The 16347-nt window shown below is 61.8% G+C and overlaps 2 protein-coding genes across 2 annotated transcripts; both read right to left on the bottom strand.

Moving 5' to 3' along the window:
• Positions 1 to 3540: 3540 nt before the first annotated feature.
• Positions 3541 to 6096, bottom strand: LSCM1_00254 (uncharacterized protein; the record flags this gene model as incomplete). Its single annotated transcript, XM_067317906.1, has 1 exon — positions 3541 to 6096. The coding sequence occupies one exon, from the start codon at positions 6094 to 6096 to the stop codon at positions 3541 to 3543; it is 2556 nt and encodes an 851-aa protein (XP_067174011.1).
• A 681-nt stretch (positions 6097 to 6777) lies between these two features.
• On the bottom strand, positions 6778 to 12453 carry LSCM1_00253 (uncharacterized protein; the record flags this gene model as incomplete). The annotated part of the gene is made up of 1 exon (XM_067317905.1): positions 6778 to 12453. The coding sequence occupies one exon, from the start codon at positions 12451 to 12453 to the stop codon at positions 6778 to 6780; it is 5676 nt and encodes a 1891-aa protein (XP_067174010.1).
• Positions 12454 to 16347: the final 3894 nt, after the last annotated feature.

Genomic DNA, 16347 nt, shown 5'->3' with positions numbered 1-16347 from the left:
TGGCAGGGAGGGGATAAAGAGACGGCACCTGCTGTATCGGGGCTGACGTACACTGCGAGGAGAAAGAAAGCGGAAACAAAAGCCTCAGCAAAGGCAGCGCACACCAAAGGCACCACCCCGAGAAGCAGCGGCAGCAGAGCGTGAAGGGGGAAGACAGAGGGGGAGGGGGCAAAGGCTAAGGGAGCAGAGGAGCGGAACACGACAGCGCCGTGGGTTACAGCAACGCATCATGGCTGGGATGGATTCGCACCGGACTCATCCCCACTCCAAGACAGCTTGTGCACCATTGGTAACGTTCGCGGCTTCGTGAAAGCAGAGGACAAACAGATAAAGAGGAAGGGGCAACATATCGCGAGAGATCAGCTGCGTTGGCACGCAGGGTGTGGAGGATTGTCCAAGGCGCCTCGCGGTGCTTCGGGATTGGACGCCGCCGCACAGGCATTGCTGCCGCACACGCGGGCCCGCGGAGCAGGCGCGCGCGCGCAGCCACGGCGCCACACACGGGAGTGGCACGCTCCAGCACGGCGCTGGCGCACAGATGCTCATGCACACGGTCACCGCGCGGAGCACAGGTGGCCCACGTACACACCACACGCCGCAGTAGCGCCCGCCACATATGGCACGGCACAGCGCACACGGAACACTGCACACCACACGCGTGGCGTGGCGGCTGCGGCAGCGCGCACCGCCGCGTCGTCGTGACGGGATGTGTGTGTCTGTGTGCTATAAGCCCTCTTCTGCGTGGCGTGGCGGTCGCCGCGGCGACCTGCCGCCCGCCAGCTGCTCATGACTGTACGGTGTTATGCGACAGGCGGGGAGGATGGGGGCGCGTGCCCCACTCCTCTCTGCCGCGCGTGTGTTGCCCAACGTTGCGTAGAAACCACCGGGTGGGGAGACTGGCGCAGTACGCCCGTGCCGCGTGGCACGGGCCCCGCCGCGGGACGCGCAGGTGCGCGCTCCATTCGCATCCCGCCGCGCACGCAGACGCCCTCAAGGGGCGCGCACGGCGCAGGGGTGGATGCAACGGCGGGTGCGCCGCCCGTCATGGCGCTCGCTGCACAGCTCATAGCAGCACGAGAGGTGCTGCCTGCGCCGCGCCGTGTGCGCCGATAGCTTCTGCCGCGGGATCACCCGCACACCGGCACGAGTGCCAGCGCGGAGATGCAGGCGCCCAGCCCTCCGCTGAGGGGTGCCGTACCGCGGCAGCCGGTGGCCCCGCTGCCCGACACGCGAGCAGCGGGTGTGTACGACGGTGCCTCGTGACGCGTGTAAGCTGTCTTAGGGTTGCCCCTGGCACCCGGCACTTGCTGCCTACGCCACCCACTCCCGCACCGGTGTGCGAGCGTGCGTGCAGCGCATTGTATGGGCGAGGGACTTTGGCTCGGGACCCACGCTACACGCATCTCGCGTGCAAGCGCGGCGCCCCAGTGGAGCAGTCGGTCGTGTGCGCGGCTGCGCTCCGGCGCGCCTGTTCAGGTGCGGGCACGGAGCGTATCGAGTGCGGCTGCGGGGCGACAGGGAAGGGGGACAACGGGTTTGCTTGTGGGCCCCTCGGCGTCGCCCGCCGCGGTGGTGGCGGTGGTGTACGTATGTGCGTGCCTGGGCGGGCGCTGCTGATGCTGGCCCATGGCGGCGTGGGCGCTTGTGGGCGCAGTGATGAGCGCGCGCATGTGTGTGTCTGTGCCCGCCCGCGTGCGTGGACTGTGCGACTGCTCGCGCCTTCCCAAGAAAGGGTCGGCTCGGAGGGGAAGCCTCGGTGTGTGGGGCCAGTGGCGCTGTGGGCGGCTCGGCACCGTCCGTTGCTCTCTCCGCCATGCGCGCACGCGGGGGGAGGGAGACTGGAGGCGCGCATCGGACCCCCATGGGATCATCACTTCTCTCTTTCTCTCATCGTCTCACAACCACACAAGCGGGACGCAGGCGCACACACGATGTCGGCGGCGCGACAGATACTTCTGGCAGAGAGGGTCTTCACGAACACATTCTCAAGAGCGTGAGAGCGCCGCAGGATGCGCTCCCGGAGACACGATGCGTGCACTGTGACACTGGCAGCGAAGAGGCCCAGAGGTGCGCGTCCGAGGGAGGGGGCAGAGAGTAAGGAAGAGCGCCAGCAGCGTGTACATCCAAGCTCCCTGCTTCTCAGCTATGGCTTCAGTACACGGCGCTGCTCTCTTCCACCTTAGTTGCCCTTCAGCGCACAGCAATGCAGCCCGTGCCGTCTTCTTGGCCGGTAAGGAGCCGGCAAGGCAAGGGAGAAGGACGGGGAGGAAGGGGCTTCGGGCATTGCATGCATCTGATAAGTGCGCAGTTGACTCCGAGAGGGGGATGGGGGCTGTAGTGTCGGGGTACTGCTTGGGGTGGGTGCGGGTGCACTAGAGCGAGACTCCGGAAGCCCTGCTGCCGCCTTATATTTGCATGTGCCAGTTCAAGTTCACCTTCCGAGAGAGAGGGTGAAGGAAGGGGAAGATGTACGCTCGAGGACTCCCTAAGAGGCTCCTCGGAGAGGTTCTGTCATGCCCTCAATGCTCTAAGCGATGCTTCGTCGATTTGTTTTTCGTGTGCTTCACGCGCCCAGTCTGTCATGCAAAAGGAGCTCTGCGACAGTACTTTGACTTGCAACGCAGACTTCATGGAGTGGAGCGGATGAGCCGAATAGACTCGTGCGGCAGCAACACGCCGACTGAGCTTTCGGAGCACAGCCCCTCTCTTGAACTTTGCCCCTCCCCCTACACACATACACACACAGCATTCCATGCACTCTTTCCAACCTTTCTCATCAAGCGGATCCCCGCGTGGTGCGCCCTTTACCCCTTTCACCTTGCCTCACGGTTCTCACATCGGCCGGTGGTGAATGCCGTGTGGGATGTGCTCGTGCCATGCCGGTACGGTGCCTAGCATGTCAGTGGTGCGGTCGTTTTCTCTATCACATATCACCTCGCCGCCGCACAATCGAAAAGTCGCCCGCCGACATCAGAAGGGCTAAGGTACTCTGAACGCCCCCTAATGTGGTGGTTGCGTAACCCTATGCCACTGGCAGAAGTTGCTCAGCGTCCGTAGTAATGTGGAGGGGATGGCTGCTCTGGCAAGTAAAAAAATTTGATCACTGGGCTGCTGTGACTCCATTCCTTGGCTAGGCGTCCCTCGCCATCAGGGTGCCAGCAATCCTTCATGGGACGAAACGACCGATATCGCGGGTGACAGAGGGTGAGGGGAGCGCGCGCGACGCTGTAGAGAAGTGCCTGAGGCGTCAAGTAGCCGAGAATCAAAAGAGAAAGGAGGCTTTCGGAAGCAGAGGAGGTCGAGGTGAGGAGACGGCACTGCACTACACTGCTTCGCACACACATGCGCACACAGGCACACCAACGCGTACCCAATCATGCGCATGCAAGCGCGCCGAAGTAAAGATCTCCGTGACGCTGGCCTGCCGTCAGAAGAGCAGTGATAGTAATAAAAAAAGAAAGGGAGAAGCACAAAGGCGGCAACTTGAGCAGAGAAACGATTCCGCCCTATTGCGTTCCCATCTGCATCGAGAACTCTGCGCTAGAGCTGTTCTGCTAGTGTCTTGATGAGCAGTGCATCGTAATGCAGGCGTGACTGGCGGTTCTGACGAAGGCCGTGGCGCTCTCCAGGGTACACAAGCATGCTGTACGGCTTGGCGTGGTCGACAAGTGCCTTCACCACGTGGCAGCTGTGGTCAAAGTGTACGTTTTCGTCGAGGAGCCCGTGTGCGATGTAAAGGCGATGGCACTCGTCAGGAAAGCTGCCGGCGTGGGCACCTATGGTCGACGTCATGTACGCTTCGTTCCGCTTTCGCGGTGCGTCGCTGCCTGAATTGCTGTCCTCCTCGTAGAGAGTCCCCATGTAGCGCTCCGTGTAACCCGTGTCGTATAGCTTCCAGTCGCCCACTGGCGCGCCTGCGAAGCCGATTTGAAAGACATCCGGCGCCTGGCACATGGCGAGGAGGGTCGCATAGCCGCCGTAGGACCAGCCGAAGATTGCCACGCGCTTCGGGTCGACGGCGAAACTGCAGGGGAGACCACTGTTAGACGATGGTGCGTGGCACAGGTACCGCACCACATCGACATAGTCGCTTGTCTCAAAGCTGCCGAAGTTCCTCTTGCAGATGCTCAGGTGGCGCAGCCCGTTGGCGTTGCTCATTTGGTTGTCTGTAACGGCGACGGAGATGCCGTGCCGCAGCAGCACCTGCACGGGCGCCTTACAGCGAACTTCGTAGTCGTTCTCGAAGACGAGCTGCGCGTGTGGCCCACCGTATACGAGCAGGGCTAGTGGCCCAGGTGCGTTCTGTGGCACCCTAGGCGAGATGAACACCGCTGCACTCAGTGGCGCTCCACGACGGCTCGTCACGGTCACAATGTGCGGAGTCACGACGGGCAAACCGGCAAATGACTGGGCAGAATCTACCGCTGCTGCGGCATCGGCACCCGGCGCTCTGGCGATCCACGACGGGACGGTCACCTCAGCTCTTTGCTGCGGCGATGAGACGCGGCACGCGTAGAGCTTCGGCGGTGTAGCTGCGGTGCTCGAGACGTAGAGAAGGTGATCGCCCTTGGTACAGTAGCTGTAGACGTGCTCGTCCAAAGGGGTGAGGCGCGTCAGTGCGTCGGTGGTGTACGGAGCGCTCTCTAGCGACAGCGGCACGAAGTACAGCGTGCGTTTTAGGCGTCCTTCGGCGTTCGCCAGGAAGAACACACGGTCCTCACAAACCTGCTGCAGGCCTGCGCACACGTTCCACGCGCCCGCCGTCAGCGGCTTCCACGCCTCTAGATCACAGGCGCCGGCGCAACGGGCGTAGAGGTGGTAGTGCGCCGTCTCTGTCTCTGCTGCGTGGCGGCATAGCACGTCGTACACCTTGCCGTAGTGAATCGGCGCCCTGGGCGGGCACTCCACCCATGCGAAGTCGATGTGCTGCTGCCATTCCACACGCAACTCCGGCACGGCGGCATCGCCAAAAATGCTTGCCGTGGCTTCGACGCCCTTGTCACTGTAGAGGGCTCGCAGATCTTCCTCTTTCGCGATAACGGGCAGTGACGCGATGGGGCAACTCATCACCGCATAGTCCTCCTGCGCGCGGCTCACGACCGAAACGTAGAGCGAGTCGGCATCTTTGAAGCCAAAGCGAAGAATATACTCTGTCCACGGCGCAACCCTCTGAAGGGCGTGGTTGGGAAGCAGGCGCATCTCTTTTGTGACGCTGTCGTACACGACCAGTATTGTGCGCGCGTTCGGATCACCGACGCGGGAGTAGGGCATTTCCTCTGTCTCCGCCACGCACGACAGAGCCGCTGGCTCCACCGCTGGCACGTCAGGAGACCCCAAAGTGTTGAGTAGAGCGACCGAGCGCATGTGGGTGAGGTCAGTGTAGGAGAAAAGAACGTACCGCTCTGTCGCGCAGTGCCCTGTGTACCGCGAGAACTCTTCCTGAATTATGTAATCTGCCACGCCGCACTGGTGCAGGTCGTCCCCGATGTGCGTTATTTGCTCGACGGCGACGGTTAACGGCGCCTCCTCGCTCGCGGGGCTCTCTGTCAGGGTTGCCTTGTACACATTGTTGTTGTTGACGAATGTCATGACAGTTTGGTCGCTCGTGCTTGAATCGTCAAAAGACTCGATGGCCTGTACAAAGATGTTCGGCTTGCCGCCCATCGCCTTGAAGTGAGCCTTATCCTCCTCACTCATGTAGTCGAAGAGCTTCAGAGGGGTCTTGCCAGCGCGGGACCCTCGCTGGTAGTAGACATACACGTCAACGCCGCTCGTGTAAAAGATGGCGCCATCGTCGCGACGAACGTGAAAACTCCTGATGCCCGTTGTTTGGCTGCGCGTCCGCTCGCGCAGCATCTCCTCTTCCTTGGTGAGCTCTTTTCCAGCTTCTTGCTGCTCCGACGCAATAACACGAACCGCCTCGGCGGTGCCGGAGCCGCCGATCGGCGCCGAGTACAGCTCCTGCTGCTTGCCTTGCGCCCAGTATGCGCAATCGCCGATAATTTTGAGCTGTTGCGGCTTGCCCACTGCAGACGTGAAGGCGTCCATGTAGCTAGACACCTCGTCCATGTAGCTCTTCAGCGGTGTTGGCGGCATGCTGTACGCGAGAAGGCTTGTCCCTATACTCGTTCTCTCTTTCTCTCACTGTGTGTGTGTGTGTGATCAAGCGGGCGCAAAGCGAAAGAAGTAAGCAATACAAAAAAAAAGTAACCTCTTGCCACTGCTTGAGTGCCGTTGCGGTCGTGCTTTCCGTTGTGTGTATACGTGCGCGTTTGCTCTAGAGATGGGAGGCGATGAAAGCCGTGCGGCAAAGAAGCGAAAGAGAGAGGTGACGTGGCGCAGCGCGCGGGGAGGAGTGCGGATACGGGGAGCGAGACTGGAAGACGACGGGGTGGCGGACAAGACAGGGCCATAAAACCTTACAAACGCCCAAGGGAACACAGATGCGAACGCTTCTTCACCACGCGCACAGTGCAGGGCACGGGAAGGGTCTCCTTGCCGTAACGCAATAACGTGAGTGCGGCGCTCTGCAGTGTGCGTGACTAGAGGGCAGACCAAGGACCTCTTTACGCTGCTGCGGCACGTCAAGCGTGCCTTTGTAGGTGCTCTCTTTCTCTCGATCGGCCACCCCCCTCGTTGACAAAAAGGAATTCGTGCCGCTTCCTTCGAGGAGGTCTACAGAAATGAGATAGCGCTTGCACGCCCCGATACATGACATGCTTCCTCCTCGTGCATCCATGCGGAGGCAGACACGACAGCTTGCCAACTCCACACCGATCACGACACGAACATGTACTCCCCCCGCTCCCCGCGTTGCAGAAGCTCCTTCTCGATGAGATTTGCGACGCAGCGCTTAAACTGACCTGGTGTGACCTCGAACTGATCCCCCAGTGCGAGCACGACGCGCTCCATCAGCTCTCGATGCGAGAGAACACGCTCAGCCTTCATGACACGCACGATGCACACCTTTACCTTGTGTGCGCGGTCGGCTGCGTACGTCAGCGGCGATGATTCAGGGACCAGTGCGCTCGGAGCCGCTTTCCTCTTTGCGGATACGTTCATGTGCCACTGCTGCACCGGATCCGGTGATGGCTTGGGAAAAGAAGTGGCGGCTTCCGTTGAATTCGCCGGAGAGGCAGGCTCACGAGCCCTCTCTCTCTCCGGACTGTCGTCTTGATCGTCGGCGGCGTCTGCGCTCGTCATGGTCATTGCTTGCGCCACACACTGCTGCTGAGCGGCGGTGCGAACGTCAACGAAGACCTTGCGCTGGCGAACCTCACGCGTATCGCTGCGAAGTTGATATGTCAGCTGCCGAGTACCCGCAGCCACGGCGCGCACGACGACGTTGGCTTTGACAAGCTCGTGCAGGAGGTGGGCAAGCAGTGGCCTTGGTACCTGCACTGGAAGTGCCCTGTGTAGCGCGTCAAAGGTGTACGGCTGCGCGCTCGTGCGGTCGAGCATTTGGCACACCAGCAGCGTGATCGGGGGCCCGAGAATCTGCACGGCGTGAGAGACGCTGTCATTCACGACGGACCCTTCCCTCGAGAAGAGGTAGAAGGTCAGCCAGCCACTTCCCAGCGGCCAGCGAAGTCGCCGCCGCTCCAGCTGCCCGTCCGCCGGCACGGCGGTTGAGGCACGGTCGTCGGCAGTGGTGCTCTGTCTTCCGTCCGAAGTCCCCCAGCGCTCGCCTCCTGCACCGGGGCTGCCAACAGAGGAGAGGTTACTGCCCCTGTAAGATGAGCTCGACGGCGCGTACGCACTGCCGTCCTGCTGCAGTGTGCTCCGCGTCAGGAATCCGCCATAGGCTTCCCTGTAGTCTTCGGATTCATTGTCGGAGTCGTGGTAGCCAAAGTCACCGGCCTGACGACCGGTGCGACGCACCGCATTGCCGAGCGCCGAGGAGAAGCCACGCACGACCGCGGCCGCCGTCACAGCGCGCAGCTGTGTCCCAGCATAGAGGGATCCGGTGAGCTGGCCCCCGCTGCCGCGTTGCGAATGAGCACCCTCGGCGGCGTCACTCAGACTGCCTCGGCTGCTCTTCGGCCCCCAACCACCGTTGCGCGACGGAGGCGAGTGACTGCTGTGCTCGCTTTCCCTCAGCTTGGCCAGTTCTCCGTAGCCGATATAGGGCTCAGAGTGCCCCTGATACTGCCACTCAACGCTCAGCACCGCGTCGACGATGCGATCGTCTAGCAACTGGTGCCGCTCCCACAGTTGGCACAGCCGCCGGGAGGAGAGCAACACGGCTGTGTGCGGTTGCCACCAGGCTTGACAAAGAACGCGGAGGCGGTGAATGAGACCGAAGGCGCCGTGGTGCAGAGGTCGGACGGAGGCCAGCGCCTCTGCGTCTTGCGTTGCCGCGAGCTGGGCACATTCCGTGGTCGTGCCTCTAAACGCGCCGTAGTCGGCTCTTCTGCCCCTCGCGCTGAAGCTCTCATATGCAGCGTTCGCTTCCCCGCCTTCTGCAAAGTCTGCGTTCCTGCCAGGAGGAGGCGATAATTTTGCCTCGCTGCGAGGGTCGGGCATGGCCAGCTGCAGGTCCCTTAGCAGCGCGAGACAGGGTGCCGCCACTGCCGCGCCAAGGCGGTAGCCCATGCGACTCACCACTTGCGACGCTACCACAAGCTCCGACTGCGATCGGCACATCAGCACTTGCGGTGCAAGGTAGCCCTTCAGCAGCAACACGAACATGTCCTTCGAGTTGAGCAGCGACGCCATATTCAGCAGGGTATCCACAGCATCCAGCTGGGCTGCGGGCGACTGCTGGGCCGCGCCCTGCTGCACGTGGTCGTAGAGCGCCTTCGCCAGCGCCAGTGCGGCACGCTTTTCCACGGACGTGAGGAAGCCCTGAAAACCTTTCCGGACGGCGGCAATGGCAAGGAGGGCCGGCGACGCTGGCATGGAAAGTGTTGTGGGCACGAAACTGCCAAACTCGCCGCTGCATTGGTCGAGAGCGGCGGCGCCGAGCTCCTGCCCAGTGGCGGTGAGGCCTGTCTCCATCAGTGGACGCGGGCTCCCACCACTGCGATTGCCGTTATGATCTTCGCTGTGGTCGCCGCGACCGCCGCACCCCTGCAAGGCCGCATACGTCATCTCCAAAAGGAAGGCCATGCGGGCGAGGACAGGCTGGGGCAGTGGTGCGACGATGCCGATGGGCAGGCCACCGCCAGTGCTGGCGCCCGCATTTCCTCCGGCCGCCATCACTTGCGCCGCCCTTTTCCGTTTTTTTTTCTGCGAGGCGAATGCTGCGCGATGATCTGCCGCGGCCGTTTCGAACTCCGTCAGGTAGTCGGTAAGGTAGGCTTGCACGTTGGTGCTAAAGCACGTGAGAAGCTTCTGCTGCACAGTCGCTGCTGCCCTGTCCTGGATTGTAAAGCGGCTACGGCGCGGCATCAGGTAGAGAAGAGACGGGAAGCCTTCATCTGGCAAGGTGGCGACCTGGTGCAGCTGTGAAGAGCGAGAGAAGCGCTTCGCGGGAAATCTGGCAGATATAGCAAGGCCTTGACCATCACCACGCTGTCCCAACCCCGTCGCAGTCGCATTAGTGTTGCGGAGCAGTTGGGCCGCGCTCCCGCCATCGGTTGCGGCCTCCGCGCTGGCTGCGAATACCGAGCCGTCATCGCCCGCCGATGCCGTCTCCCCTGTGTAGAGGCTCCCGACTGCGTCGCCGCCGCCGCCCTCCTCGCTGCCAGTAACTAGGGCACCAATTCTACTTGCTGTTACCCCTCTCTCCAGGAGCTTTACGTGACCGAGGCGCGCGCGGCGCTGCTGCTGTTGACGCAGGAGGCGCTTCAGGTCCAGTCCTCTGCCGCGGCGGCGAGTGAAAGGTCGACCCGCCTCCACGGTACCGCCATGGCGGCGGACGCCATCGCCACCGCTACTGCCCTCACCGCTGTTGGCAACGGTTGGCGACCTCGGCAGCCACACGACACTGGCCGTGCGCGATACGGCATCCTCCAGCTCAGTGGAGGTGACAGAGTGACGGTCGCGCGTGTCGGCTTTGCCGTCACGCCCGCCATCGTCGGCACTGCGGGCTGCGGCGGTAGGGGAGGGTGAGAAGGGGGCCGATGGTGCGCCCGTGTCGCCGGGGCCGCTACTCCAGCGGGCATTCTCACCCGTTTCCCCGCTTGGGCACCCCTCCATCGCGTGTTCCTGCTGCTTAGAGGGCTGCATGGTGTGCCCGCACTCATACTCGGCTGGGGCCACGCGGTCCTTTGGTCGCTTGGCGCGCTTTTCCTGCTCTTGCTTCAGTGCCTCCATGCGCTGCTGCGTATCATCGCACATAGCCACCCAGAGTGGCACTCCCCACCGCTGAGCAAAGTCGGCAACAGCAGCGTTCGCTGGGGTGAAGTGAAGTGAATCGTCACACTCGTCATTCAGCGACGCTGCTTCCTGGTTTCGCTCTCCACTGGGCAGTGCAGCAGTGCTTCTACCAGGCACCTCGCCACCCGAAGGCAAAGGGGAGGGCACCATCACACCGTTAAAGCCGCAGAGGAAAGCGTTGAGGCTCTCCAGCATGCGCGTCCGCCCCCACGGGGTCAGGGCGTCTAGAAAGTGGGTTGTGCCGGCATTCAGAAAGAGCAGCTTGGCTCGAAGACGCACATAGGCTTGCAGGGTTTCACGAAGCACTCGATTCGCATCGGCGAGGGTGCGTGTAGTGGTGACGGTCGTAACGGAGGGGCCGCAGGACGAAGAATCGCTCACCAATGCGGCTTGCGGCGTCTCGGTATCATAAAAAAGGTTCGCGGCAAGCTGAGAGCCGTAGAAGGAGGCCACACGCTTGCCATCCTCGACAAGCCAACGCTGAAGAGCATGCACACGGCAGTCCTCGATCATGAGAAGAACCTTAAACACATTGCGCATAACATATTCCTCTTGCTGCGCCCGTCCTCCGACCCGAGGGGCAGTACGCGGTGTACTTGCCATGTCAGCTGGCGCAGGTGTACGGCTGCTGTTGCGGTTGCCAGACACGGCATTGTAGGAGAGTAGTGGCGAGGGTGGCGATGACCAGAAGACGTGATCGTCGTCCTCGCCTTCGTCGTCGTCGTCGTCGTGCCCACTGCAGTGTCCATCAGGCAAGCCGGAGAGCGGCTGCGTCGGTGTGAGTGCCCGCGGCGTCTCCGTTGACGTATCCGCTTTCCCCGCCCGGGCGCTCTCGTGTGGCGGTGCGGAATAGAGCCAATGGGAGTGGCTGTCCGCGTCGCCGACGTTTACCATGCACTGGCGTCGCAGGCGAGCACGGTAAACGCGAGGCAGCAAGAGAAAGAGAAGGGCTCCACCGGTCACTTCGTGGATTCTCGAAAGGTTCTCGTTCGCAATGATTTGCATGAGATGCCCGAGAAGAGCAGCGGTGCTGGGAATGGAGGAGGGTGGACGCGGCGACATGTGCGCAAGCTTCTTGGTGTGAAGAGCGCCCTCTTCCTCTGTGCATGGGGCTGCTGAAGCAGTGTCGCGGAAGGATAGCGCCTGTGAAGGATCGCCGCGTCGACGCAACGGAAGCGACGTTGGCCGTGGCGAGCTGGACCTAGCGCACTGCACTTGTCCTTCGCGAAAGTCGCTGCAGTGGCGGCACTGCTGCTGTTGTTGACGGCCTCGCCGCTGCAGTTGCTCTTCTGCGTCCTCGAGCAGAGCGTCATAGCGCAGAAAGAAGAGAGAGAGCAGCGATTTGAAGCGGTGGTAGTGCTGCGCTACAATAACCCACGCATGTGCGTACTGTATCGCAGCAGGAGCAGCAGTACCGCAAGCGCTTTGCGTATCGCATGGCTGTGCCGCCTCTGCACCAGGTCCTGTTGTTTGCGTGGCGCACCACAGTGCGAAGATGCGCCGCACGGCGTTGCTCCACACTTCGGGCAAGTTCGGAGTGCGGTGGGGAGACGCGCAGCAAAGCTTGCCTGGCTCGCGCGATGGTGTGCCTTTCGTCTCCCCCAACACATTTGGGTCCCAAAACTCTAGGTGTGGAAGAAGCGCACATGGGAACGATGTCCGCTGCGCCAGGCTGGATGCCGAAGGCGCGGACTCGTCAGCCATATCGTTGCAGTGGCCTCGGCTCTGTGCGCCGCCGCCGCGCGTCGCGGGCGATGGCGACGGCCCTTCGTACTGTTGCATTCCTCTCGGAAGCAGAATGAGGCCTCTGGACGCCTTCGCCAACTGATTCGCCCATGCGACCATGGTGATCCACAGGAGATGCTGTGCAATATGGAAGGAGTTGTAGCGGGCATCCTCTGCAACGTGGCGCACGCGCGAAAGAAGGCTGTAAACCCGCGCGTACGTCTCTGTGCTGGAGAGTGGAGAGGAGGTGAAAGACGGGCCCTCCGCTGTGCAATCGCTGTCAGTTGGACTGCTACAGCCGTTCACCTGGAACGGATAGCGCCGGTACGACTCGAGGGAGGCCCTCCACAAGTCCACGTTCACCACCTCCCATTCTCTGATTAAGTCATGCAAGGATACGCTCATGCCACCAGGCAACGAAGCGGGAGGGGGCGACGTATATGTACGTGCGCGTTGGTGCGACGGTGGAGAGGCCTGAAAACTAGATCTGGAGCACGAGGAAGGCACACACACACACCCACACTCACACACACGCACATGTATACTTAAACGCAGGTAGAGGTACAGACGCCGAGCCGCGCACGTGGAGGCGAGCAATGAGAATGAGAGAACGAACGGGAAGAACAAAAGTCTGAGGAAGGAGAGCCGTGGTGGTGGTGGGATTGCTGAGACAGCGAGGCTATCGACCAATGTGTTCTGCACGGTGGCACGGCAGAGGCGTTTTTACAGAGCAGCAGAGAGAGAGGAGCGGTTGAACAGACAACAAGGAAAAGGGGAAAAGGGCTGAGGGAGAGAAGAAAAACAGAAATCACCCAAAACGGCCCGAATCCGCGAGAGTGTGTGGAATAGCCAAACAAAAAGCGTGCGGACGGGGCGAGGGGCCAACGGGTGCGAACGCAATGGGGAAGCGCAAACGGTTCGTTCTGATGATGGCGATGGTGAGAAGTACACACTTCTGCAGCCGCACTGGCGAGCGACAGGAAGGTAGAACGAGAGGTAAGAGCACCCACAGCAAACAGAACCGGAGCAAGAGAGTGGACTGTCTGCCGTCTCTTTCGACGGTGAAGCTCGAGCCCAGCCCTTGAGAAGGTAAGATGTGAGGGTGAGGGGTGGGGAGGGAGGGCAGAGGCGTGAGCCGAACACCGTGAAGCAAACAGGTACGTAGCAGCCTGATGCCACACACACACACACAACACGAACGCAGTCGCACTTGTGGGCGATCTGAGGAAGCGGAGGGAGCGAGAGGGAGGGAGGGAGGAGGGCGGAAGATGACATTGTACCCACAGAGAGGACTCCAAAGAAAAACGTGCGTGCCGAGTCGAGAGGACAGCGACGCACGCGCAGCTGTAATGTCCATGATGCTACGAAAGATTCACCCTGAAAAAATGGGCGACAGAGCTGCCCGAGGAAGGAAATCTCGCATTTCCAGAGGCATACGCACGCGAGCGTTCCTCTTCTGGGAGGAAAAGCTTACCTCGCACATGCATCGAGGCATCTGCAGGGACGACAGAGAGAGAGACGTTCACCTTCGTGATACCTCCGAATCTTTTTTCTTGTCATCCGCTTCAGTTCCCCTGCGTGGAATCAGCCGCTGTTTTTTCAAGTGGGAAAGAAAGAACACTATGCGCATTTCATTGTGCGCGTTACCAAAGAGAGAGGGATGGAGAGGAAGAGGGAGAGGGGGAGGGAGGAGACGGCGTTAGCGACACTCGTTTCCGGGAGCTCTGCGTCCATTTTGGGCAGAGCACGTAATGTATGCGGGTTAGCGCGGATGAAGACGTGGAGAAAAACCCACAGATGTGCGATTCATCCGTGCCATTGCTGATAGCTGAGCTCGACGACCAGAATGGGGCACGACCACAGCAGCAGAGGCGGCGCGGAGGATGACTTATGATGGAGGAAGAGCGTCTGGAACATCGACGTTTGACAACTGACGCTCTCTCGCTCGCTCTTCCACACGGTCCTCTCTCTGCCCGACGCCCGCACTCAAAGCGCGCTGGCCACGTCAGAAGCAAACGCAAACGCGCACACATCCATCCTTCCAAACGCCCTATACCTCCGCTTCCCCCGTCACTCTATGGGGGCCATGCCACAGGGGGATGCTCTGCAGGCGGGTGTGTGGCTCTCGCGCTGAAGAGGTCCCCCAGGCTTCCTACTGCTGAGTGACGACGAGCTCCTCCCGAAAAACCGGCTGCGCGTGGGTGTTTCGTGTGAGGGCGCCCGGGGAGTGTATTCATCGCCGCGAGGGCCCCCGCCAACCACGCCTGCCTCGAAGCTGTTCTCGGCAACCTCACGGACGCCGCCTGCGCCCGCTTCGAGGAGAAGCGGACACGGGCTCGGGAAGAGCTGTGACGGGGTTGGGGAGCGCATGCATTCTGCTGCCCTTCGGGTTCTCTGCGAGCAAAGGCACACGGAGGTGGCTTCGCGGGCACCCTTCAGTACCGCCTTCTCTGCGCTCAACCTGAGGGCGCCGAAGGTTGTGTTAATAGATGCACAGCGATCCGCATCGAGCGGCACACTGAACCCGTCCTTCTGCGCCATGCCCGCGGTGGGGCCATGAATATACCAAAACAGCCCAGCGATCCACGAGGCTGGGGCTCGCCCCCGGATGGCGCGGCCCAGGGACGCGCACGACGCAGGCCCCCTGCGCCACGGAGCTACCACAGAGAAGGGCGGCGTTGCGTCCACTGCCGCAACGCCAACGCAGCGAAATGAAGCGAGTGCACTCTGGGACGGCCCTGAGAGCGACAGGCGCGCTGACACCACCTGGCCAGGCTCACTCCATGGCCAACGCTGACGTGAAGAAGGTTTGCCAGGAAGCCGACCCGCGCACGAGCCGCCTGACCCACACCTATGAGGGACAACACACTGTGGCGCGGTAGCTGCAGTGGGCGCGCAGCGTGAGGGGAAGAGCACCTCCCCGCCGGCTGGAGACCGAGTTGCGGGGGCTTTTGCGCGCGTGCCCACGCTTCCCGCCTGCGTCACAGAGCCCCGCTGCCGTGTGGCAGGCTCCACCCTTGTCCGTGGTGGATGAAGAACGCCGCCACATTCGGAAACGACTCATCTCGTGGCCATGGGGGGGAGGGGAAGGAGGCGAGCAGGCAGCCCGCAATGGCAGAGCGCTCTGTGGAGCGCATATGGGGAGCGAGGGACGTGAACAGCGCCATGCTTTGGGGCGGACGCGCCTGAAGGGCTAAGGCGGCCCTCTCCACACCGCTTCTGGGGGATGACCGCCCCCAGCTGAGCCTCTTGCCAAAAGACTTTTGCGCGAGCCCTGAGGGAACCACCGGAGCGTCGAAAAGGACCAGAATCACAGCCTGCGGTCCAATCGAGCAGCGCTGGGGTTCGGTTGCACATAAACGAAAAGGCTACAGCGGGGACTGGTGGGGGGAGGAGGAAGGGCGCCCATGCAGGACAGAGGGGGAAGAGGCAGGGCAGCTGTGGCCCGGAGGATTGCTCTGGAGAGAAGAAAACATAGGCGAGTGTTCCATCATCACAGGCCGGCGGCAGAGCGGTGCCTCTGTGATGCCGCTGCCTGCAGAAGAGTTGCGCACACAGGCGTGGATGGTCAGATGTAGTGAGAGATTGGGGAGGGGAGGGAATGGGTGGAACGGGCGACTTCATGCGGTGAAGCCGCGGTCGAAAGCATCAGGCGCGGGTACCGCCTGCGGCCTCATGTCCCCCCCCAGGGGAAGGGGGAGAGAGGGAGCAGGGGCAGGGGCAGTGGTGGAGTCCATGGCGGCTCAGCGAAAGTCCTCCCGCCTTTTCCCATTCCGTTTCGAGCAGCCGTCTTCGCCAAAGTTGCTTCCCATTGAATACATCAATCAACAGACGAAAAAGAAGCGCGCGATGGCAACTGGAGGCACCGCCTCCGTGCGCGCGTGAGAGAGACATGGAGCAGTAGCGGTGCGCGCGTGTGTGTGCGTGTGCCGAGAGAGGTGGTGGTGGTGGTAGGGTAGCAAGCGGAGAAGGAAGCGACGACGGTGCGCCGAGAGGATCCCAGCGGCTTGGCGCTCTATGCCCCACCCCTCTTTCCCTCGGTGGCGAGCCAAATGCCGTCTGAGGCCGTTGGTGAAATGGAGGCAAGCGCAGTCCGAGACAGAGAGGATAAGAAGCCGAGCGAATCAGCAAAAGGCGCAGCCCTTTCCCCCTTCTCATGCCCCGCGTTGAAAGAAAATTTGACATGGAACGGCGCGGGAAAGCGCGGGGGTGGGGGGAGGTGAGGTGAACGCTGGTAGGACTCGCACATCAGCCTTCAGGGCTTCCCAGCTACACATGTTTCAGTACCGGCACTCTTCT

Source organism: Leishmania martiniquensis, chromosome 36, assembly GCF_017916325.1.
Source record: "Leishmania martiniquensis isolate LSCM1 chromosome 36, whole genome shotgun sequence".
NCBI classification, from domain to species: domain Eukaryota; phylum Euglenozoa; class Kinetoplastea; order Trypanosomatida; family Trypanosomatidae; genus Leishmania; species Leishmania martiniquensis.
Note: the sequence above shows the minus strand (reverse complement) of the source record. Positions and strands in the feature narration are given on the sequence as shown.